The sequence below is a fragment of the Mobula birostris genome, chromosome 7 (assembly GCF_030028105.1).
Source record: "Mobula birostris isolate sMobBir1 chromosome 7, sMobBir1.hap1, whole genome shotgun sequence".
NCBI lineage: Eukaryota > Metazoa > Chordata > Chondrichthyes > Myliobatiformes > Myliobatidae > Mobula > Mobula birostris.
Genome location: NC_092376.1, coordinates 101,287,651 through 101,314,192, shown reverse-complemented (window position 1 = coordinate 101,314,192; position 26,542 = coordinate 101,287,651). Strand labels below are relative to the sequence as shown.

Sequence of the window (26,542 nt, the reverse complement as noted above, 5' to 3'; positions counted from 1 at the left end):
ATTATCGACCAATTCCTTTCCATTTTTCAAGCAAAATCTACTCCTTTGGTCCTCTAATGGGAACATGTTCCTTCCAGCTACCCAGTGTAAAGCAGTAATAATCTCTTAACAAAGACAGTGGCCAATCAGAGATTGGGGTTCATTAGCAAGAGCAAATAAAAATAAGGTGGGCAAGCAGAGCTGCCTTTGCCGGAGCTACCATTGCTGGAGTGGACAGTGTTGGAGTGGGGAATTCAGGCTTTAGCTCTTCGAGGCTTCAGCAAGGAGAGAAGGCATAAAGTTGTAGGTAATTTTCTTTCAGTTTATTTATTGTTTCCTTCTTTATAATTGCATAGTTAGAGCAGTAGGGTTGCCAGGCAGGATAGCTGAATGCTCCTCTTGTGGGATGTGGGAAGGTGGGGTGTCTCTGACGACTACACCTGCAAGAAGTGCATCCAGCTGCAGCTTCTAACACTTCAATGGTAAGGAGTTGGAGCAGGAACTGGATGAAATTTGGATCATTCAGGACGCTCAGAGGGTGACAGACAGAACATATCAAGAGGTAGTTACACCCAAGGTGTAGGACACAGGAAACTGGGTGGCAGTCAGGAGGGTGGAAGGGTTTAAACCGCCAGTGAAGCAGACCCTGTGGCCATTCCCCTTATATATTGCTGGGGAGGTGTATCTAATAAGAGAAGGGGGGAGAAGAGGTAAGCTGTGGTGATAGGGCATTAGTTAGTTAGGGAACATAAAGGAGGATCTGTGGATGAGAACGAGATTCCCGGATGGTATGTTGACTCCTGGGTTCCAGAGTTTGGAACAACTTGGATTGAGTCCTTAGTATTCTTGAGTGGGAGAATGAACAGCAACAAATTACAGAATCATAGAGTTACAGAAAAAGTACAAAGAAACAGGCCCTTTAGCCCATCTAATCCATGTCAAAACTATTTGAACTGCCTACTCCCATCGGCTTGCACCTATGTACCTATCCAAATTTCACTTAAACGTTGAAATCAATCTCAAATGCACCACTTGTGCTGGCAGCTCATTCCACTCTTACATGACCCTCTGAGTGAAGAAGTTTCCCTTTATGTTCCCCTTAAACTTTTCATCTTTCACCCTTAACCCATAACCTCTGGTTATAGTTCCACCCCCAACCTCAGCGAAAAAAAGCTTGCATGTGTTTATCCTATTTATACCTCTCATAAATTTATATACCCCTATCAAATATCTTCTTAATCTTCTACGTTCTAAGGAATAAAGTTCTAACCTATTCAGTCTTTCCTTATAACTCAGGTCCTTCAGATCGAGCAGAGTCATGGTCTATGTTGGTACCGATGACATACTGTGGAAGGAAGAGGGCTGAGGTTCCCAAAGGACAGGACCTCCAGGGCTGTGATCTCAGGATTGCTACCCTTGGCATATGCTAGTGAGGGCAGAAATTTAACACATGGCTAAGAAGCTGGTGTAGGAGAGAGGGCTTCAGATTTTTGGATCATTGGGCTCTCTTCTAGGGAAGGTGGGACCTATACAGAAGAGATGGTTTGCACCTAAACCAGGAGGGGGACTAATATCCTAGTGGGAAGGTTTGCTAGTACTGCACGAGGTGGCTGGTTTAAACTAGAGTTGTAGGGTGACGGGAACGAGAGTGCCAGAACAGATAGTGGAGTGGTTGTGTAGACAGATGTTGTTACGGCCTCAAAGTCAGGAAGCAAAAGGTTCAGCATGATGGAACTAATGTTCTGAGTTCTGTATATTTCAATGCAAGAAGTATTGTAGGAAAGGCATATAAGCTCAGGGCATGCATCAACACCTGCAATTGTGATATTGTAGCCATTAGTGAGACTGGGTTGCAGAAGGGGCAGGACTTGAAGCTCAATATCCCGGGGTTGTGTTGTTTTAGAGGGATTAAAGGGTGGTGTTACTAGGCAGGGAAAATGTCGTGGCAGCGCTTAGTCAGGGCAGACTGGAGAACTAATCTAGGGAGACTTTATGGGTAGAAATGAGGGGGAGTAAGGAATATCATGTTAATAGGGCTATATTACAGACCACTCAATGGTCCATGGGATTTAGAGGACCAAATTTGTAGAAATAGGCAGACTGTTGCAAGAAACATAAAGTTGTAATAGTAGGGTGATTTTAACTTTACACATATTGACTGGCACTCTCAAACTGTAAAAAGTCTAGATGGGATAGAGTTTGTCAAATGTGTTCAGAAAAGTTTCCTTAATCAGTATGTAGAAGTCCCAACAACAAAGTGTGTGATATTTGATCTCCTATTAGGGAATGAGACAGGGCAGGTGACAAAGTTTGTATAGGGGAACACTTTGCATCTAGTGATCATAATGCCATTCATTTCAAGGTAATTATGGAAAAGAAGTAGTCTGGTCCTCAGGTTGAGATTCTAAATTGGAAAAAGGCTAATTATGGTGATATCAGAAAGGATCTGGCAAGTGTAGATTGGCAAATGTGTACTTGGGAAGTGAGGGACCTTCAAAACTGAAAATTTGAGAGTACAAAGACTGCATGTGCCTATCAGAATAAAAGGCAAGGATAAACATTTAGGAAACGTTGGTATTCGAGAGATATTGAGGCCCAGGTTAAGGAAAAAAAGGAGGTGCCAAAAAGTACAGGCAGGTAAGAACAAATATGGTATTTGCAGAGCATAAGAAATGGAAGAGAACACTTACAGAAATCAGGAGGACTAAAAGAAGGCATGAGGTTGCCTTAGTAGACAAGGTGACGGAGAATGTTATGTTAAGAGCAAAGGGATTGCAAGGGATATGTGTGGAGCCAAGAGAGTTGGGGGAGAACTTAAATGAATTCTTTGCATCTGCATTTACTCGGGAGATGGACACAGAGTCTATAGAAGTGAGGCAAAGCAGCAGTGAGGTCATAGATCCCATACAGATTCCGGAGCAGGAGGTGTTTGCTGTCTTGAGGTAAATTAGGGTGGACAAATCCTCAGGTCCTGAACTTACAGAAGGCAAATGCAGAAACTGCAGGGATCCTAGCACAGATATTTAAATCACCCTTAGCGAAAAGAGAGATACTGGAGGATAGCTAATAGCTAATGTCCCGCTATTTAAGGAAAACTCTAAAAGTGAACCAGGAAATTATAGGCTGGTGAGCCTGTCATCAGTAGCGGGAAAACTATTGAAAAGTACTCTAAGGGACTGGACCTATAAGCATTGGGATAGACAGAAACAAATTAGTGACAGTCAACATAGCTTTGTGCTTGGTAAGTCGTGTCTAACCAATCTTACAGAATTTTTTTAAGGAAGTTACCAAGAAAGTTGATGAAGGCAAGGCAGTGGATGTTGTCTGCATGGACTTTAGCAAGGCCTTTGGTAAGTTCCCACATGGGAGGTTGGTCAAGTACTTTCAGTTGCTTGGCATTCAAGAAGAGATAGTAAACTGGATTAGATATTGGCTTTGTGGGAAAGACAGAGGGTGGTAGTAGATTGCCTCTCTGGAGGGCTGTACCTATAGGTGTGCCACAGGGATCGGTGTTGGGTCTGTTGTTTGTCATCTGTATCAATGATCTGGATGATAACATCTATTATAAACCCAGGGACTCTCACAGTACCTGGACTATTACCTCATCCCACCCTGTTACTTGTAAAAATCCCATCCCCCTTTCTCAATTCCTCTGTCTTCACTGCATCTGCTCTCAGGATGAGGCTTTTCATTCTATAACGAAGGAGATGTCCTCCTTTTTTCAAAGAAAGGGGCTTCCCTTCCTCCACCAGTAACACTGCCCTCAATTGCATCTCTTCCATTTCATGCACGTCTACTCTTACCCCAACCTCCCACCACGCTACCAGGTATAGGGTTCCTCTTGTCCTTGCCTGCCACCCCACCAGCCTCTGTGTCCAGCACATAATTCTCTGCAACTTCTGCCATCTCCAACTGGATACCATCACCAAGCACATCTTTCCCTCCCACCTCCCCTCCCCTACTTTCTGCTTTCTGCAGGGATCGCTCCCTACGCAACTCCCTAGTCCATTTGTCCCTCCCCACTGATCTCCCTCCTGGCACCTATCCTTGCAAGTGGAACAAGTGCTACACCTGCCTATACACCTCCTCCCTCACAGCCATTCAGGATCCTAAACAGTCCTTCCATGTGAGGTGACATTTCACCTGTGAGTCTGCTGGGGTCATATTCTGTGTTTGGTGTACCCGGTGTGGCCTCCTGTATGTTGGTGAGACCTGACATAGATTGGGAGACGACTTCGCTGAGCACCTATGTTCCGTCCATCAGAAAAAGCAGGATCTCCTAGTGGCCACCCACTTTAATTTCACTTCCCATTCCCATTCTCATATATCCATCCACAGTCTCCTGCAATATTGTTATGAGGCCACACTTAGGTTGGAGGAACAACACCTTATATTCCATTTGGGTAGCCTCCAACCTGATGGCATGAACACATATTTCTCAAACTGCCAGTAATGCCCCCCACATGCCCTCCTTCACCATTTTCCATCCCCTTATCCCTCTCTCACCTTATATCCTTGCCCGCCCATCGCCTCCCTCTGGTGTTCCTCCCCTGAAATTTTTTCTTTCTTCCATGGCCTTCCGTCTCTTTCACCAATCAACTTCTCAGCTCTTTTCTTCATCCTTCCTCTTCAGGTTTACCAATCACCTTGTGTTTCTCTGTTCCCTACCCCCATCTTTTAAATCTACTCCTCAACTTTTTTCTCCAGTCCTGCCGACGGGTTTCAGACCTAAACATCGACTGTACTCTAGATGCAGCCTGGCCTGCTGAGTTCTTTCAGCATTTTGTGTGTGTTGCTTGGGTGACAATGTGGTTAATTGGATTAGCAAATTGACACCAAGATAGGGGATGTAGTGGACAGTGAGGAGGACTATCAAATCTTGAAGTGAGATTTGGACCAGCTGAAAAAATGGGCTGAAAATGGAAGATGGAATTTAAAGCAGACAAATGTGGGGTGTTGCACTTTGGGTGGACCAACCAGGGTAGGTCTTACACAGTGAGCAGTAGGGCATTGAGGAGTGTGGTAGAACAAAGGGATGTGGGAAAAAGATTCATAATTCCTTCAAAGTGGAACAAAAGGTAGAAAGGGTCATAAAGAAAGCTTTGGGCTCATTAGCCTTCATAAAGCAAAGTATTGAGCACAGGAGTTGGAAGTTGTATAAGACATTAGTGATACCTAATTTGGAGTATTGTGTGCAGTTTTGGTTACCTGCTTACTGGAAAGATGTAAATAAGATTGAAAGAGTGCAGAGAAAGTTTAGAAGGCTGTTGCTGGGACTGAATGACCTAAGTTATAAGGAAAGATTGAACAGGTTAGAACTTCCCTAGAGTGTAGAAGATTGAGGTGAGATTTGATAGAGATATACAAAATTATGCGGGGTATAGATAGGGTAAATGTCAGCAGGCCTTTTCCACTGACATTAGGTGAGACTACAATTAAATGTCATGGGTTAAGTGTATATGGTGAATTGTTTAAGGGGGACCCGAGGGGAAACTTCTTCACTTAGAGGGTGTTGAGAGTGTGAAACAAGCTCCCAGTACAAATTTGGGATGAGATTTCAATTTCAATGTTTAAAAGAAGTTTGGATAGGTATATAGATGGAGGGGTGGGGTGGTATGAATGGCTATAGTCCAGGTGCAGGTCAATGGGACTAGGCAGTTTAAATGGTCACCATGGACTAGATGGCTCAAAGGGCCTGTTTCTGTGCTGTGTTTTCTATGAATACATGACTCTGAATCTCTGCTCTAAGAACAATCCCCAGTTTCCCTGTTTTAATCCATTGGACAGAGTCAAGGGATCATGCAGCACAGAAGCAAGCCATTCAACCCATCACATCCACACTGATTACACTGGACAGCAAATTTTTTTCAAAGGTGTTGCTTCCTCAGGTATTTTTTGTGGTTATGTTCAGCTTGAAACTGAACACAAATATAACTTCAGACTATTATAATTATAAGTACTATATCACTACTTATAATTTGGAGAAACAAGAAATTAACTTTTATTGAATATAATGTGTTTAATTGCATAATGGTGCTAACACTTTGCAATAGTTCAACTAAGCTAAAAATGTTTTGTTGATAATTTTCATTGAACTCAGTGTCCAAGGCTTCTCACTATAATCAGCCAGCATTGATGAATTCCAGTTGCCCGGATACCGTTTCTCCATGACCACAATATCCTCGTGAAACCTTTCACCATGCTCGTCACTGACAGCGACAGGATTTGCAGGGAAGAAGTCTAAGTAGGAATGCAGAAAATGTGACATGTACACTTCATGATTTTGAATGCTTGAAGCATGTTGCCAACCAGCTGCACATTGCATGGTGCTCTGTAGTTACCAAGAAAATGGTCAACAACATCTTTGAATGCCTTTCATGCAATTTTCTCTGGTCCCACTGAAAGTTCTTTGAAATACCTATCATTGATGACCTGCTTGATTTGTGGACCAATAAAAATGCCTTCCTTAATTTTTGCATCAGTTATTCTGGAAACATCTGTCTCAAACGTCGAAATCCTTCACGGAAATCTTTGTGCTTGGTGACAGCAGATTCCATCCTTGCAGTCTTGAACCCAATAATTCTGCTTTTGCCTTTGACAAAATGCAAGTCGGACCAGGTCACTCGGCAAAAAGAGTTAAAAAATCTGTATTAGTATCAAAGTCATTTTCCATTCCTGGCTTGTGTATCAAGGCGTCTTTGTCTGCCTCCCCTAGACTCCATGTCTCTGGTTGGCTTCGCTGGTGGAAGACTATTGTCATGCGGCACAGGTCTCATGGCTGCAGGGAGATCGGGTATTCAATGGATTTCTTATTTTTAGCAGAGAAGCCAGACTCACTGGTCAGACAGAAGCAGAGTCTGTCACATGATCCTTCTGTTCTCCCCATATCATCGGGACAGCAAACAGCATTTTCCTCCGAGTACCTCTGAGCCAAGCTCTAAGATCGATAGTGCATGTTGCACAACAAATGTGAGGAGTCCAGGCTTTGTCTTGGTCATCAATTTTACACCCAAAGTAAAGCTCATAGGCCTTCTTAATAAGAGGAATCATGCTCTGTCTTTGAGATTTAAGCATAAACTCGCCAGAAACGTAAAAGGATGTATCGCAGCTGTTGCAACCTTGGCGAGATATTTTGCTAACACAATTACTCCTGAAAATACAGTTACTTTATTATAATAAGTACACACAATATGCTATGTGCATAGAGGATGCACATCAATGTGATCGCAAACCAATGTACATGTAAACACAATGCATAGAACGGTGTGTACATGATGCCTTTATTGCCTTTCTAAAGCCTGTCCTGCCATACAGCATCCGCCCTGCCTAAATATGCCCAGGCATGCCTCGACAAGATAGAAAACTTTTCAGCTTATATTGTGGGCAACATTTTAATTGACCTAAATTATGAAGTAGCAAATATAGGCAATTTCAAAAAAACTGGTGCATGATCAGGGAATTTCATAGTGATTTTCATGACCAGCAGCCCAAAATCCATAAGGTACACCCAAAGGTATTCAGGAAGAAAAATCATTGTTTCAATCATTGTTTCAAAACCAGTGTAATGTTCATTTGAAATGTCTCAAGACTATCTGCTATGTTTAAGGAACAATGTAAAAATAGGCTATTTATAATCATTCATAATCATCATAATCATTCTTTTTTTCACAAGTCTTGATCTGCTTGTCTGATCCCTTAGACTGCACAAATATTCTTTTCAACAAAATGTGCCATGTATTTCACAGCAAAAATCTCCATCTGCCCTCTGTCCTTGTACATTTTCCTGTCTGCATTGTTCCTTGTGCAGTCTATTTAATCGCAAACAGTTATGTCCCTCTTTATCTTGTTTCTATCAGTAAATTTCAATACTATTTTTCATGGGTCTGGTTCAAACCCCAATATAAGTAGAAGAGCAAGAGTGTGGAAGGTCATTAGGCACATCTCTAACCCCATCCTACATTTACCTTTTTCTTTTCATTCTGAGTTTTATCCATTTCTAAGATGTTGCCCCTTTGATATTGTTGCTTATAATTTTGTAACAAACCTCTCATGTACCATTTTAACAAATGCCTTCTGAAAATTCATACATACAAGATCTGTCCATTTCCCTTTATGTAAGCCCTGAGATTTCTTCAGCAAAAGACCTCCCCATATGAAAATCGGATTGTTGCCAAGTGATGGCATCTCATGTCAAGTGATATCTGTTTATATGCGGCCTAGGGAGTGTTTCCCATTTGCAATTTCTTCTACATCGTATAGAAGCCGCTAAAGTAATTGCACTTTGACCTACAAGAGATCATTTCAATGACAGCTCCAGCCCATGGAGAGAGAAGACTACTGCAGCCTGTGTTTTATTTACAGTGAATACCTGAAGGCAAAGGCAGATCAAAAGGACTACCTACCTGTCAGAGCCATTCCACACACATTCAAACTTGTCAAAGATGCAGTCGTTTTCATAGAGGGAACACAGCTTACTCCTCAGGTATTCATGCACCTAAAAGACCCCAACAGGAAAGAAAGAGGATTAAGAATGAGTGGCAGTAATGATGTAGAATCCACATTTTCATCCAAGTAGAGTACTCTGCAAAAGTTTTAGGCACCCCAGCTAAATATACGAAATGCTGGAAGAACTCAGCAGGTCAGGCAGCATCCATAGAAATGAATAAACAGTGATGTTTCGGGCCAAGACTCTTCCTCAGGACTGGGAAGGAAGGGGAAGGAGACTATAATAAAAAGGTGGGGGGAGGGGAAAGAGGCTAGCTGGAAGGTGATAGGCAAAGCTAGGTGGGTCAGAAAGGTAAAGGGCTGGAGATGAATGTATCTGATAGGAGAGGAGAGCATACCATAAAAGAAAGGGAGGGTGGAAGGGACCCGGTGGGGGGGGGGGGGTGATATCTTGGTAGCCTCCAACTAGATGGCATGAATATTGATTCTCTTTCCAATAAAAACAATTCCCTCCCCTTCCCCTTTTCTTTCATTCCCCACTCTGGCCTCTTATCTTTCCTCACCTTCCTATTACCTCCTCCTGGTGCCCCTCCTCCTTCCCTTTCTCCTATGGCATACTCTCCTCTTCTATCAGATTTCTTCATTTCCAGCTCCTTACCTTTCCCAGCCACCTCACTTCATCTGCCACCTTCCAAATACCTTCTTCACCTTCCTCTACCTTTTTATTCCGGTGTCTTCCCTCTTCCATCCCATGGATGCTGCCTGACCTGACCAACATCTTGTGTATGTTGCTTTGGATTTTCAACATCTGCAGAATTGCTTGTGTTTATGATGAGCTATATATATGTGCCTAAAACATTTACACAGTACTGCACATATATATCAAAACAGTAGAGGTCCTTATCCGGATCCATGTGGAATGTCACTAGCCATGGATGTCCAACCAGACTAAGTCATTACAACTACTTCTATGGACAAGCTAATTCTGAATCCAAACAACTAAATCATCTTGGATCCCATCTCAATCTTTTGGATGACCCTCTCATGAAGGACCTTGTCAAATGCCTTACTAACTTCCATGTAGAAAATATCCACAGCTCTAATTTCATCAGTCATCTTCGTCACCTCCTCAAAAACATCAAGTTAGAAAGACTTGACTTGCTCTGCACAAGACATGTTGACTCTTCCTATTTATACCATGGTCTTCCAAATAGTCTTAAACTGTATCCCTAAGAATTCTCTCCAATAATTTCCCTGTTACTGACATGAGATTCATCGGTCTAGAATTAACAGGATTATTCATATTTCCCTTCCCAGAAAAAATGGAACAACATTAGCTACTCACCAGTCCTCCAGGACCTCACCTGTAGTTAGAGAGGACATAAAGACCTTGTCAAGGTCTCTGCAGTCTCAGCTCTTGCCCCTCTCAATAAGCTGGTGTCTGTTCCATTGAGCCCTGGGGACTAATCCACCTTAATTTTTTTTTAAGAAACCCAACACACTACCTTTTCCTTAATCTCAAAATGCCCTGGTATATTAGCATGCTTCACAATGATCTCTCTATCCTCGACATCTTTCTCCCTCACCCAAATCCTCTGCCTCCAAGGACATGTTCCCTCCTTTATGTTTGAGTGGTCCTACCCTCTCCTTAGTTATCCTCTTGCTCTTAATGTAGGTGGAATGCCATGAGATTTTCTTTAATCCTACTTGCTAAGGATTTTTCACAGTTCCTCCTGAATTTCCTAATACACTTCTAAGAATTTTTTAGGCTTCTTTATAAACCTCAAGCTCCTTGTTTGATTTTGAAGTTTGAAGTCCTGATTTTTAGACACTGTTGCCCAGGCAGACAAAACATGTGCTAGGGCAGAGACTTTCTTGGTGAATTTCATCATTGATGTCTGCCTGCAATGAGAAAAGTCTCCAAACTGGTCCAGGTTTTTCAGGATGAAGCTTTATTGTTGAAGGACCATGTTGTGTAGCAGGGGCAGGTTGGTAGAGGCCCACTGTCTGTGGACTTTGAATGTAAAGGCTGTTACGTCATATGCTTCAAGGGAACAAGATGACAGCTTTAAGCCTGACCTTTGAACTTGAAGAAAGGCATGCTGCTGTTCTAAAAGTGAGATGAAGACTAATGTGGAATAGTCTTCTGAGAGACAACCAGACTATAGAACAAAATGTATGAGAAGACCCAACAGGATCGTCAACAGAAGGTATTTCTTCACATGGTCAAGAACAGCCTTGGCAGCTGTATTATCTGTGACACCTTTACAACACCAAACATCACAGAACACTGAATTCTGACATTGACAATGAACAGAGAGCCAGTGATTATGGAAAAACAAGTCTACTGAGGCTGTAAAGAGGGGGAACAGTGTAAGATGATGGATGCCTGCAGAAAGTGTATGGAGAATAAAATCATCTTGAAATGTGAAGCAATGTCCCACTCTGACTTGGAAATACATTGCTGTTCGGAATCAGAATCACCTTATTGCCAGTATGTGAAACATACCAGAACTGATTGTGGTCGGGTGCCAAGCATAAAACACCAAAACAGACAGCACAATAGCAACCAGCAATTTATAAGAAAGACAATAGTGTAAACAGCCATGAGCAATCAACAATTAGCACAAATGTCAATAATCAAATTTAAATCGTTATGAACATACGAATAGATTAAATAATCATCAACAGAACAAGGAGAGCAGGAAAGACCATGTAACTGATTTGTTGTGCAGGGACAGTCAGGCTATTACACCAGAGTGAGTTTTGTTAAGACTCTGGGTAGCTACAAGAAAGAAGCTTTTTCCAGATCTTTTCTTTGCTCTGGTGATGAACAAGTCTTTGAATATCGGTAGCTGACAGTCAACGATCTCCTCTGCTGAGTGGACCACTCACCGCAAGCTGGACCTGGAGAGGGAGGAGGTGGCATGAAACCAAATGGTGCTAGAGGTGGTCATAACACTCTCAATGATGACTGAGTAAATATTCATAAGATGTTAAGTTTCCTAAACTGGTGTAGGAAGAACGAAGTTTGCTGGGCTTTCCTAGTGATGAGCATAATGGGCTTGTCCCACTTCAATGTATTGGTATTGGTAATCCCAGGAACTTGAATGACTCGACCATAGCCTGACCATTAATTCCTAAGCGGCAATAGATAACAGGCAATAGAAAATAGGCGCAGGAGTAGGCCATTCAGCTCCTCAAGCCAGCACCACCATTCATTGTGATCATGGCTGATCAGTAGCCCGCCCACAATCAGTACCCCGTTCCTGCCTTCTCCCTATATCCCTTGACTCCGCAGGTAGGTAGTAGGTAGGAAGCAGGTAGGATGGATGTTGCTGGAATTCAATCCTCCTTTCCACTGTCTTGATAGCATTAAACTCCAAGCTGTTACAAACACTTCATTATTAGAGATGAGACCAGATACAGTTATGTCATCCATGAACTTCAGGATTTTTTTGGATTTGTCTGTGGAGGTACAGTTATTTGCATAAACTGAGAACAGGAGGTGTGAAAGTACGCAGACCTGGGAGAGGCTGTGCTTATAGACATTGTATCAGACAAATAGGAGCCCAGCCTTACATACTGCTTCCTTCCTGTTGGAAAGTTTGTAATCCACTGACAGATACTGTAGCAGCTGGGTTAGCTTGCTGTGGAGCAACTCTGGAACAACAGTGTTGAAGGTGAAGCTAAAATCCACAAACAAGAACCTCACATAGGAAATGAGGGAGAACAAATGTCAAAGAATGTAATGAAGGCACAAATTAACCGCATCCTCGACTGAAGAGGTATGTGGCCAAGTGGTTAAGGTGTTCGTTTAGTGATCTGAAGGTCGCTAGTTCAAGCCTCAGCTGTGGCAGCATCAGCAAGGCACTTAACCACACGTTGCTCTAGTGTCTGTGCGAGGAGTGGCGCCCCACACAGACTTCCAATCTGTGCCTTGTAAGGCATGAAAATGCCCAACACAGGCCTCTCATGGTCTGAGTCGATGTTCCCTCCCCTCCCCTCCCTCAACTAAGCAATTTGAACTTTAGTTGGTCAAGAAGAGGATCAGTAGTGGGCTTAAAGTAGACCAACTTCAGACATTCAAAAGTTTTCATATCAGACATTCAAATGTTTTCATAACTACTGAAGTCAGAGCAACTGGCCTATAATAATTGAGTCTAGTAATCTTGTCTTTCTTGTAGCAATTTTAAAGAAGTCCAGAACTTCGCATAATTGCAGGGAGGTGGTAAATATCTCAGTGGAGATAGTTTCTAGCCAATTGGCACAGTTCCTTAGACTACCAGGTTTTCCAAACAGTTTGTGAATGTCGTTTTGCTTCAGGGTGAGATGGAGAGAGAGGGTTAAAGAGGTGGGGAAGGCCAAAGAAGGTGAATGGAGCTACGGTGCAGAGGAGATGGTGACATTAAAATAATTGTGAAAGGGAGCTGGGTAGGTTCTCAGAGTATCAGGATTAGAGGAAATGAGAAGAGATTGTCTTTATTAAATCAGCAATAAAACTGATTGAGCTGATTGACCAAGGTCGGGGAGGGGGAGACTTGGTGGTACTTTTGTTTGCAGTTTGAAGCCTAGCTATTGTTGTTGAAGTCTCTGTCTAGCCAATCCCTGTAGTGGTTTTTGCTGTTAGTGGGCCAAACTGGTAATCCCTACTGAACAAAAGGGCAGATGTACTTTCATAGAAACATAGAAACATAGAAAATAGGTGCAGAAGTAGGCCATTTGGCCCTTCGAGCCTGCACCGCCATTTATTATGATCATGGCTGATCATCCAACTCAGAACCCCGCCCCAGACATCCCTCCATACCCCTTGATCCCCGTAGCCATAAGGGCCATATCTAACTCCCTCTTAAATATAGCCAATGAACCGGCCTCAACTGTTTCCTGTGGCAGAGAATTCCACAGATTCACCACTCTCTGTGTGAAGAAGGTTTTCCTAATCTCGGTCCTAAAAGGCTTCCCCTTTATCCTCAAACTGTGACCCCTCGTTCTGGACTTCCCCAACATCGGAAACAATCTTCCTGCATCTAGCCTGCCCAATCCCTTTAGGATTGTATACGTTTCAATCAGATCCCCCCTCAATCTTCTAAATTCCAACGAGTACAAGCCTAGTTCATCCAGTCTTTCTTCATATGAAAGTCCTGCCATCCCAGGAATCAATCTGGTGAACCTTCTTTGTACTCCCTCTATGGCAAGGATGTCTTTCCTCAGATTAGGGGACCAAAACTGCACACAATACTCCAGGTGTGGTCTCACCAAGGCCTTGTACAACTGCAGTAGTACCTCCCTGCTCCTGTACTCGAATCCTCTCGCTATAAATGCCAGCATACCATTCGCCTTTTTCACCGCCTGCTGTACCTGCATGCCCACTTTCAATGACTGGTGTATAATGACACCCAGGTCTCGTTGCACCTCCCCTTTTCCTAATCGGCCACCATTCAGATAATAATCTGTTTTCCTATTTTTGCCACCAAAGTGGATAACTTCACATTTATCCACATTAAATTGCATCTGCCATGAATTTGCCCACTCACCCAACCTATCCAAGTCACCCTGCATCCTCTTAGCATCCTCCTCACAGCTAACACTGCCACCCAGCTTCGTGTCATCTGCAAACTTGGAGATGCTGCATTTAATTCCCTCATCCAAGTCATTAATATATATTGTAAACAACTGGGGTCCCAGCACTGAGCCTTGCGGTACCCCACTAGTCACCGCCTGCCATTCTGAAAAGGTCCCGTTTATTTCCACTCTTTGCTTCCTGTCTGCTAACCAATTCTCCACCCACACCAATACCTTACCCCCAATACCGTGTGCTTTAAGTTTGCACACTAATCTCCTGTGTGGGACCTTGTCAAAAGCCTTTTGAAAATCCAAATATACCACATCCACTGGTTCTCCCCTATCCACTCTACTAGTTACATCCTCAAAAAATTCTATGAGATTCGTCAGACATGATTTTCCTTTCACAAATCCATGCTGACTTTGTCCGATCATTTCACCGCTTTCCAAATGTGCTGTTATCACATCCTTGATAACTGACTCCAGCAGTTTCCCCACCACTGACGTTAGGCTAACCGGTCTATAATTCCCCGGTTTCTCTCTCCCTCCTTTTTTAAAAAGTGGAGTTACATTAGCCACCCTCCAATCCTCAGGAACTAGTCCAGAATCTAACGAGTTTTGAAAAATTATCACTAATGCATCCACTATTTCTTGGGCTACTTCCTTAAGCACTCTAGGATGCAGATCATCTGGCCCTGGGGATTTATCTGCCTTCAATCCCTTCAATTTACCTAACACCACTTCCCTACTAACATGTATTTCGCTCAGTTCCTCCAATCTCACTGGACCCTCTGTCCCCTACTATTTCTGGAAGATTATTTATGTCCTCCTTAGTGAAGACAGAACCAAAGTAATTATTCAATTGGTCTGCCATGTCCTTGCTCCCCATAATCAATTCACCTGTTTCTGTCTGCAGGGGACCTACATTCGTCTTTACCAGTCTTTTCCTTTTTACATATCTATAAAAACTTCTACAGTCCGTTTTTATGTTCCCTGCCAGTTTTCTCTCATAATCTTTTTTCTCCTTCTGAATTAAGCCCTTTGTCCTCCTCTGCTGAACTCTGAATTTCTCCCAGTCCTCAGGTGAGCCACTTTCTCTGGCTAATTTGTATGCTTCTTCTTTGGAATTGATACTATCCCTAATTTCTCTTGTCAGCCATGGGTGCACTACCTTCCTTGATTTATTCTTTTGCCAAACTGGGATGAACAATTGTTGTAGTTCATCCATGCAACCTTGAAATGCTTGCCATTGCATATCCACCGTCAATCCTTGAAGTGTCATTTGCCAGCCTATCTTAGCTAATTCACATCTCATACCTTCAAAGTTACCCCTCTTTAAGTTCAGAACCTTTGTTTCTGAATTAACTATGTCACTCTCCATCTTACTGAAGAATTCCACCATATTATGGTCACTCTTACCCAAGGGGCCTCTCACGACAAGATTGCTAATTAACTCATTGCTCAAAACCCAGTCTAGAATAGCCTGCTCTCTAGTTGGTTCCTCGACATGTTGGTTCAAAAAACCATCCCGCATACATTCCAAGAAATCCTCTTCCTCAGCACCTTTACCAATTTGGTTCACCCAATCTACATGTAGATTGAAGTCACCCATTATAACTGCTGTTCCTTTATTGCACACATTTCTAATTTCCTGTTTAATACCATCTCCGACCTCACTACTACTGTTAGGTGGCCTGTACACAACTCCCACCAGCGTCTTCTGCCCCTTAGTGTTACGCAGCTCTACCCATATCGATTCCACATCTTCCCGGCTTATGTCCTTCCTTTCTATTGCGTTAATCTCATCTTTAACCAGCAACGCCACCCCACCTCCCCTTCCTTCATGTCTATTCCTCCTGAATATTGAATATCCCTGAACGTTGAGCTCCCATCCCTGGTCACCCTGGAGCCATGTCTCTGTGATCCTAACTATATCATAATCATTAATAACAATCTGCACTTTCAATTCATCCACCTTATCACGAATGCTCCTTGCATTGACACACAAAGCCTTCAGGCGCTCTTTTACAACTCTCTTAGCCCTTATACAATTATGCTGAAAAGTGGCCCTTTTTAATGCTTGCCCTGGATTTGTCGGCCTGCCACTTTTACTTTTCTCCTTAGTACTTTTTGCTTCTACCCTCACTTTACACCCCTCTGTCTCTCTGCACTGGTTCCCATCCCCCTGTTGTGAACTAACCTCCTCTCACCTAGCCTCTTTAATTTGATTCCCACCCCTCAACCATTCTAGTTTAAAGTCACCTCAGTAGCCCCCGCTAATCTCCTTGCCAGGATATTGGTCCCCCTAGGATTCAAGTGTAACCCGTCCTTTTTGTACAGGTCACGCCTGCGCCAAAAGTGGTCCCAATGATCCAAAAACTTGAATCCCTGCCCCCTGCTCCAATCCCTCAGCCACGCATTTATCCTCCACCTCATCGCATTCCTACTCTCACTGTCGCGTGGCACAGGCAGTAATCCCAAGATTACTACCTTTGCAGTCCTTTTTCTCAACTCCCTTCCTAGCTCCCTATATTCTCCTTTCAGGACCTCATCCCTTTTCCTACCTATGTCATTGGTACCTATATGTACCACGACCTCTGGCTCCTCACCCTCCCACTTCAGGATATCTTGGACACGATCAGAAATATCCCGGACCCTGGCACCAGGGAGGCAAACTACCATCTGGGTCTCTGGACTGCGTCCACAGAATCGCCTATCTGACCCCCTTACTATCGAGTCCCCTATCACAACTGCCCTCCTCTTCCTTGCCCTACCCTTCTGAGCTACAGGGCCAGACTCTGTGCCGGAGGCACGGCCACTGTCACTTCCCCCCGCCACTGTCACAAGAGATTGGATGGACATTAAATGGTGGCATAACTAATAGTGCCATAATCCATGAAGGAATACAAAACTTTGACCAGAAGTGTGGAGAATAGAATTGAGACACAAGAGGCTGCAGGTACTAGAATACTAGAATCTGGAGACACACACACACACACACACACACACACACACACACAGTGCTGGAGGAACTCAATGGGTCGGATAGCATCTATGGAGGGAAATGGGCAGTCAATGTTTTGGAATGTGAAACATTGCCAGTCTGTTTCTCTTCATAGATCTAACTGATTTGCTGAGTTCCTCCAGTGCTTTGTGTGTTGCTGTGGTGTAGAAAGAATGTTCTAACAAAACCCATTTTCAACCATGGTGCCTGGAATTATCTTTTAGTGACAAACATTGGGAAATAAACTCAAGCAAGTTATTTGGTGAAACTATGATAAGGCAGTACAAAGAACAATTCAATTACTCATCTGCTCAGTCATAAGAAACCTCTAAATATTTGGAAATGTTGAATTATTGGGAAGTTTGAAATTCTCTGCTATTTGCTCCATGATATATAATTATCCACCATGTAAAATAACAGGAATTTTTATTTACTAATGGCACTGGAGCTGGTTCATTAAGTTTCTTGAATTCCAATCTTACATACTCCAGTCAAGCCACAAAAGATTGCAGATGCTGGAATCTGGAGAAACATATAAGATGCTGAAGGAACTCTATGGGGCAACCAGCATCTGTGGAGAGAATTGAACAAGTTGTTTTGTGACCCTTCACCTGGACTGAAAGATAGAGGGGAGATAGCCAGCCTAAAAAGGTGCAGAAAAAGTTTTAAGAGGTAGGAGGGGAAACGTGGGAATATCACCAGAAACTGGGAGGTGATAGATGGAAACAACAAAGGGCTGCAGATGATAGCAGAGGAGTGTGGACCATGGAATCAGGTGAGAGAGGATGGGAGGGGGGAAGAGGGGAACAATGGGGGAGAAAAACCGGCAAAAGGAATGTATGACTATGGGAAAGTGATATGTGTGATAGAGGGTAGAGAATCCAGGTGATGTGCTTGGATTGTGTGTAGGAAAAACTGGATAGATCATGAGAGAGAAAAAGGAATAGAGAGGGAGCAGTTTACTGAAATTTTAAGAATTCAATGTTTATGCTGTCAGGTTATTAGACTAACAAGGTGGAATACGAGTTGGTGTACCTCTAGTTTCTGTTTAGCCTCATCGGTGGAGGAGGCCAAGGATAGACAAGTCAGTATGGGAACAGGGAGAACTTGAATGACTGGCAACTAGGAGATCTGCATGGCTGTGCCTGAATGAATTTCAATGCTAGGTGTTTTTGTCCATCTCTTCCATATTTGGTCTCCGCTCACTTTTAACTCAACTGTGCCCTGTTAGTTTCTTAGAAGTTCTTTTAAAGATTAAAGATGCAATTTCCTAGTAATGCCCACTTGCTTCCTGGGCCATTTCATTTTTTACGGTTTCAAAGCAAACATTAAAGACAATGAAGCATCTGGAAAATAATATGGAAGTTAATATGCAGAGAATATAAATTACCTACACTGGCGGACTGTAAATATGCTATGACTTTTCCCAAGGAACTGAGTCAATGGAATTAAATGTTACATGTGAAACAAGCATGTAACTGTTGTTAAGTAACTAATTTAGTTGTGAAAAAGAATACATTTCTAGCTAATCAGTTTTAAATAGTCTGAGACTTTCCATTTTCAGTGTCGTTCTCCTGCTGCAATCTCATAGTACCGAAATTCCAAGCTAACATCTTCAGACGCCAAAAATATTGAAATAAAAGTGGTAAACCCAGAAGACCCCCCAACGGGTCAGGTAGCATCTGTAAAGCGAAAAAAGGAATTTTGGCCTAAAAAACATCAGTTTTGTTTCTCTCTGCACAGATGGTGGTAGTTGGTGCAGAATAAAAATCTTGGTTGAGGACCTGATCCTGTGAACTTCACAACATGGAAGACACTTCAGCTATACCAGGGTAAACTTTGACTGTATGTGATCAGTTGAGTTGTGAAGAGGCCTGGGAAAGGTCAATATGGAGAAGATGCTTCCATTATTAAGAAAGTCTAGGATCCGAGGGCACAGCCTCAAAAATTTAAGGATATCTCTTTAAAACTGAGATGAGGAGGAATTTCTTCAGCCAGAAGGTGGTGAATCTGTGGAATTTGTTGTCACATATTTCTGCAGAGGCCAAGTCGTTGGGTGTTTTTAAGGCAACAATTGATAGGTTCTTCATATGGAAGTGCATTAAGGGTTTTTAGGAGAAGGCAGGAGAATGGGATGAGAAAAATGAATAGACATGATTGAATGGAAGAACAGATTTGATAGGTCAGACAGCCTAATACTGCTCCTATAATCTTATGGCATTATGGTCTAATGAGCTGGAAGATGTAGCTAACCAAATCATTTACAATCATATAATAATGGAGTAAAAAAGTTCAATGATTGCTCTTCTAAACCCACATACTCTTCTCAAAAGCCAAGAAGAACCCAGTCCTGATCTTGCACTCTCTACCTGTGGAGTAGCAAGAGAGTAAAGCTCCAATCTGTCCTCCTTACGAGAAGGAATGAATAAAAAAGAGAAGGGATAAATGAAACAACATTGCTGAAATACTAATTTCTGTTTCAAATTTAATTGAGTATCTCTCTAACTTTCTTATTCACTCCCCAACCTCCCATGCCAGATTATTCCTCACTGTAATACATTATTCCAGTATGGATTCAGTTCACTAGCTCCAAATTTTCCCCTTCTTTTGTACATCTCTCCATTGCTGTCTAATGAGATGGGCTAACAACAAACATTCATTACAAGCCCACAGCTATCTTGACCATACTCATTCCCAGTAGCGCTACTGTAGATAGCCTTCATACCATTCTCCCAGTTCCCCTTCATCCATTGGGTTTGGTCCAATGATGTGCATTTCTTTTTAGATGCTTCCAACATGTCTTCCTTTCTCCTCAACTATAACTTCCTCCCATCATAGTGAACAGAGTCCTTGGCCACATCACAGCTATTTCCATTACCTGTTTTAATTTCCTATCCTGGACAGATCAAGGACAGGATTACCCTGGTATTTGCTTTCTACCTTCTCAATCTCTGCATTTAATGGAACAGCTTTTACAATTTCCAACTCCAACAAGATTCTACTAAATATTCCTTTCCCTTTCAGCATTGCAAGGGGATCATTCCTTTCGAGACTCTGCTCTTCCAACCCCACCAACCTCAGCAACAGCAGGTAACACTGTTCTTTCACATCTTCTCTCCCCCATCGGCCAGGTTCTTCCAGATGAAGCAGCAATTCAATTAAACTTCCTCCAAGCATCCAGTGTTAACAATATGGTAAACACGAGGAAATCTGCAGATGCTGGAAATTCAAGCAACACGCACAAAATGCTGGTGAACGCAGCAGGCCAGGCAACATCTATAGGAAGAGATACAGTTGAAGTTTCAGGCCGAGACCCTTCGTCAGGACTAACTGAAAGAAGAGATAGTTTAGTTAGTCCTGACGAAGGGTCTCAGCCCGAAACATCGACTGTACCTCTTCCTATAGATGCTGCCTGGCCTGCTGCGTTCACCAGCATTTTGTGTTAACAATATGGTCTTGTCTACAATGGAGTAATTAAGATAAATTGAGCTTTTGTGGAACATGTGCTCAGTGCAGATTCTTGTGAACTGCCTTTTAATTCTCTAACAGTCCTAAATTGTTATAATTCCAAAGTACACTTGGACCCAATTTCCAATTGGAAATACTGCAGCATTCTGGGTTCAATATCAAATTCTACAAATGTGGATAACTTGATTTTTCTGTTTGTATCAGAACTAGCCACATCTGCTGGAAGTTATCCATATGTGATATTGGCTTATCTTTTTCTCCTCCATCAGCACTGCATGATCTGCTGGGCATTAAGTCAAGGAGCAGCAAACAGGCAGGGTTTTATTAATTGGTTCTTGAGGCATTGTAAACAAGGGGCCAGATTGATGGGGACAAAGTTCAGTTTATAACTGAAATCGAGCCTGCTGATCAGAAAGCAGCCTGTATTAGCGTGTGAAATAATTTACACACCAAGACAACACATTAGCATAACAAGTAGAGCTGCTGGCTCACAGATCCAGCAATCCTGACCCTTTTGTACCGTCAATGTGCAGACATTCTCCCTGTGATCACTTGGGTTTCCACTAAATGCTCTAGTTTCCTTGTAAACTAATTGGCCAACTGCAAAATAACACTATTGTATAACCATATAACCATATAACACTTACAGCATGGAAACAGGCCATCTCGGCCCTTATAGTCCATGCCGAACTCTTACTCTCACCTAGTCCCACCGACCTATATAACCATATAACAATGAATGGTAGAATCTACAGCAGTTGATTGAAATTTTGGGAGATTTTCTGCTGCCTCACTAAGGCAGCCAACATAATCAAAGATCCCTCCCACCCAGATATTCTCTCTTCTTTCCTGTCCCATCGGGCAGAAGGTACAAAGCCTGAAAACACATACCATCAAGTTCAAGAACAGCTTCTATCTCACATTTCATAACTATTGAATGGACTTCTTGAGCTCACAATTGACACTTAGTGGCCACTTTATAAGGTCCAGGAGGTGTTTGATTTAATGCCTTCCTGTCTGGCCATTGTCCTCTGACCTCTCTCATTAACAACACATTTTTGCTCAGCCATATTTTTGTTTTTATTTGTTTTTCAAAACATTCTCTGTAAGCTCTAGAGACAGTTGTGTGTGAAAATCCCAGGAGGTCAGCAGTTTCTGAGATACTCAAACCACTCCACCTGGCACCAACAATCATTCCAACGGTCAAAGTCATTTAGAACACATTCCCCCCCGCGCCCCCCCCACCCCCGTTCTGATGCTTGGTCTGAACAACTGAACCTCTTGACCCTGTCTGCATGCTTTTATGCATTGAGATGCTGCCACATGATTGGTTGATTAGATATTTGCATTAACGAGCAGCATAAAGGTGTACCTAATAAAGTGACCACTGCGAATACCTTAACACAAAATAACCTGCAGATGCTGTTGTCAAAGGAACACTCACAATGTGCTGGAGGAACTCAGCAGGTCAGTCAGAATCAGTTGAAAAGATTAGTTGACGTTTTGGGCCGAAACCCTTCGTCAGGACTGAAGGAAGAACTTTGGGGATGGTTTGAAGAATGCTGCTAGTTGAAAAAAACAGTAATTTTAAAGACAAAGGGGTGGAGGAAGGGAAGCAGGCAGGTGATTGGCAGGAGAACAATGCGAAGTAGAGGCGGAACTATGAGGGAGGTGATGTAAAATAGGTATAGAAGAAGGGAGGGGGAGGGAATTACCGGAAGTTGGAGAATTCTATGTTCATACCAAGGGGCTGGAGACTACCTAGACGGTATACGAGGTGTTGCTCCTCCAACTTGAGTTTAGCCTCATCATGGTAGTAGAGGAGGCCATGTATGGACATATCTGAATGGGAATGGGAAGCAGAGTTGAAGTGGGTGGCTACCGTGAGATCCTGTCTGTTTTGGCGGACGGAGCGGAGGTGCTCGACAAAGTGTTCCCCCAGTCTGCGTCGGGTTTCGTCGATGTAGAGGAGGCCGCACCGGGAACACCGGATGCAATAGATGACCCCAACAGGTTCGCAAGTGAAGTGTTGCCTCACCTGGAAGGACTGTTTGGGGCCCTGAATGGTGGCAAGAGAGGAGGTGTAGGGACAGGTGTAGCACTTACGCTTACAGGGATAAGTGCCGGGTGGGAGATCTGGGGGGATGGACGTGCGGATAAGTGAGTCGTGGAGGGATCGATCCCTGCGGAAAGCGGAGAGGGGTGGAGAGGGAAAGATGTGCTTAGTGGTGGGGTCCTGTTGAAGGTGGCGGAAGTTGCGGAGGATATTGTGCTGGATCTGGAGGCTGGTGGGGTGGTAGGTGAGGACAAGGGGAACTCTGTCCCTGTTGTGGTGGCGCAAAGATGGGTTGAGGGCCGAAGTGCAGAAATGGAGGAGATGCGGTTGAGGGCATCATTGATCACCATAGAAGGGAAACCACGATCCTTAAAGAAAGAAGACATTTGATATGTCCTGGAACGGAAAGCCTCATCCTGGGAGCAGATGCGGCGGAGACGGAGGAACTGGGAATAGGGAATGGCATTTTTGCATGTGGCGGGGTGGGAAGAGGTATAGTCGAGGTCGGTATGAGAGTCAGTGGCTTGTAGAAGATGTCAGTGGATAGTCTGTCTCCAGAGATGGAGACCGAGAGATTGAGAAAGGGGAGAGAAGCGTCAGAGATAGACCAAGTGAATTTGAGGGCTGGGTGGAAGTTTGAAGTAAAGTCGATGAAATTGACGAGCTCAGCATGGGTGAGCAGCACCAATGTAGTCGTCAATGTACCGAAGGAAAAGTTGGGAAGCAGTACCATGGGAACTCGTATGGGACCCAGCTACGCCTGCCTCTTCGTTGGTTATGTGGAACAGAATGTGCTCCAAACCTATTCTAGTACTGCTCCCCAACTTTTCCTTCGATACATTGACGACTACATTGGTGCTGCTTCCTGCACCCATGCTGAGCTCGTCAATTTCATCTGCTGAGTTCCTCCAGCGCATTGTGAGTGTTCACTGCGAATACCTCGCCATGACACGCATCTTATTGTCTGCCTACACTGCACTTTCTCTGTAACTACAACATTATATTCTGCATTCCAGTAGTGTCGTTTTCCTTTGTTCTACCTTGGTACATTGATATAATCTGCATGGATGGCATGTAAAACAAAGTTTTTCATTGTTTCTTGGTACATGTGATTCCATATTTCCAATTACCAGAAAAAGTAGTATCACTTGGTTGATACTGGTGGGCTTAAGGACCTGGTTCTGCAGTTCTGATGAAGGGTCCTGCCCCGAAACATCGACCATTTATTCCTCTCCATAGATGCAGCCTGACCTATTGAATTCCTCTGAAATTTTGTGTGTGTTGCTCTGGTTCTGCATTGTTCGACTTCATGACTGACTTATTGAAGTGAACAGGTTTAATCAAACTTTGCCAAGTGCTTTAGCTCCAAACTGAAACCACTGCTGAATCTGTATTAGCTCTCTGATGGTGGTGTCTGAAAAGAGGATGCTGTCCAAGTTGCATGCCATCTTGGACAATGTCTCCCATCCACTACATAATGGACTGGTTGGGCACAGGAGCACATTCAGCCAGAGACTCATTCCACCGGGATGCAACACTGAGCGTCATAGGAAGTCATTCCTGCCTGTGGCCATCAAACTTTACAACTTCTCCCTTGGAGGGTCAGACACCCTGAGTCAATAGGCTGGTCCTGGACTTATTTCCTGGCATAATTTACATATTACTATTTAATTATTTATGGTTTTATATTGCTATATTTATACTCTATTCTTGGTTGGGGCAACTGTAAAGAAAATCAATTTCCCTCGAGATCAATAAAGTATGACTATGACTACATACTATGCATTTCTGACATCAGACAGAATACTCTAAGGCTGATCTCAACTTTGCATTTTACTGAAAGAATGAAACATGTTTTCTTTAATAGTTCAGTTTTGGTCTCTTGGGAATCCTGCCCATTAACATACAATTGCAAGGTTCCAATCTCCATTTTGATCTGTCTATCACTGGCCGCCTACATTATTGTCATGTGACACAACGTGTGCTTGAAGAACAGCAACTCATTTCCAACTCGGCACAATTGGAAGTCAAAAATTTCAGATACCTTGCTTTTCATTTGTATCCTAGTAGCCAGTTCTTCTGGAAGGTTATCCATCTGTAAATTTTAACTCGGTTTTTCTCTCTTCACTGACATTGCCTGATCTGTTAGGCATTTCCAAAATTCTCCATTTGGTTTTAGGTTTTAATAGAAGCTTAGACCTGCATTCCACAGCTTTTATGCCTCTTTGTTTGCTTTCTCTCTTTCTAACTTTCCTCATTAATTTGTCAACCAGATAGCTACAAAAACATCAGCAGCACTAGCCTCACCCATTGTTCTATACCTTCTCTCTGTAATTTAAACAAAACTCACTTCTTCAGTCTCTCAGTCCTGACCCTCTCTCCACAGGTCCACAAATGTTTCAGCATGTTCTAGTTTTAATTGGAAACTCCATTCAACAAGTACCTGGTACGTTTCCAATGGTCTGTTCTCCATGTTCAAGTCCCAGACTTTGACGGTGAGGTAATCTCTTGTCATCATATATCTTCCACTGTGGCTGAACTTCACATCTGATATCGAAGAGATGATTTCAGAGAAGAATGACCGGTTGCTGGGGTCTTCTGGCTCTTCGAAAACTGGAGGTCATCACAGTCGGAAGAATAAAAGTTAAATGTACACATTAGCAGTCCTTCATTGAAAGGAACAAAAGAATATTAGAAATAAGAGCAGACAATGCCTCAAAAATAAAAATTGTTTTGTTGCAACAACTTTGCACTCATTGTCAGTAAGACCAAGGAATTGAAGGTGGACTTCAGGAGGGGGCAGTTGGGAACACACACCAGTCCTTATTGACAGATCAACAGTGGAAAAAGTGAGCAGCTTCAAGTTCCTGAGCGCCAGCAACTCAGAGGATCTATCTTGGGCCCAACATATTGAGCAATCACAAAGAAGACATGCCAGTGAGTATATTCCATTAGGAGTTTGAGGAGATTCGGCAGACCTGAGCAGATTTCTACAGATGTATTATAGAGAGCATCCTGACCGAGTGCAACACTGCCTGGTGTGGAGGTTCCAGTGCACATGTTCAAAAGAATCTGCAGAGGGTCGTAGACTCAGCCAGCTCCATCATGGGCACTAGCCTCCCCACCATCAAGGGCTTCCTCAAAGTAACAGAGTGGCATCATCATTAAGGATACTCACCATCCTGTTCTCACTACTACCATTGGGGTGGCAGTACAGGAGCCTGAAGACGCACACTTAGTGTTTTAGAAGAAGCTTCTTTCCCTCTGCTATCAGATTTCTGAAAGTTCCATGAATACAATCTCACTGGTTTGCTCTCTTTTGGCACTTATTTTTATATTTCTTATTGTAACTTATAGTAATTTTTATGTATTGCACTGCACTGCTGTCAGAAAACATCAAATTTCATGACATATGTCAGTGGTAATAAATTCTGCTTCAACTGGATCCAAGTTCAAATTAAATTAATGCAGTATTTGACATGACCTGTTCTCAACTCAGCCTTATAGTGTGGGTCTTTAGAAAACGCTCCAGTATGAATTTGTGAATCCTGGGGAAGGAAGTAGCAATGACAGTTTACATGAAGAGCTGCAGCCAATGTTGGAGGGGACGCAGTCGTTGGGCTACAGCTATGGAAGAAATGGGAAGTTCAGATTCATTTCTCACAAATGCATTGAATTGAATTGATTTTATTACTTACATCCTGCACATACATGAGTAAAAATCTTTACATTATGTCTCCATCTGAATGTGCAAATTATAGTAATTTGTAATAAATAGTATGTACAGTAAGATATACAACAGAAGTCAATATAGCTTAGAAATACAATTGTGTCAGCGTGAATTAATCAGTCTGATGGCCTGGTGGAAGAAGCTGTCCCAGAGCCTGTTGGTCCTGGCTTTTATGCTGCAGTACCGTTTCCCAGATGGCAGCAGCTGGAACAGTTTGTGGTTGGGGTGACTCGGGTCCCCAATGATCCTTCAGGCCCTTTTTACGCACCTGTCGCTGTAAATGTCCTGAATAGTGGGA

General features: G+C 43.0%; 1 protein-coding gene across 1 annotated transcript in view; it reads right to left on the bottom strand.

Annotated features, from left to right (window-relative positions):
- Positions 1 to 26,542, bottom strand: part of LOC140200342 (serine/threonine-protein phosphatase 2A 55 kDa regulatory subunit B beta isoform) — a 395,776-nt gene that overhangs the window by 8,065 nt on the left and 361,169 nt on the right. The window contains exons 7-8 of the mRNA XM_072263535.1: positions 24,958 to 25,127; positions 8,382 to 8,473 (exon numbers count right to left, since the gene is read on the bottom strand). Coding sequence (XP_072119636.1) covers positions 8,382 to 8,473; positions 24,958 to 25,127 — 262 coding nt within the window. The remainder of the gene's footprint in view (positions 1 to 8,381; positions 8,474 to 24,957; positions 25,128 to 26,542) is intronic.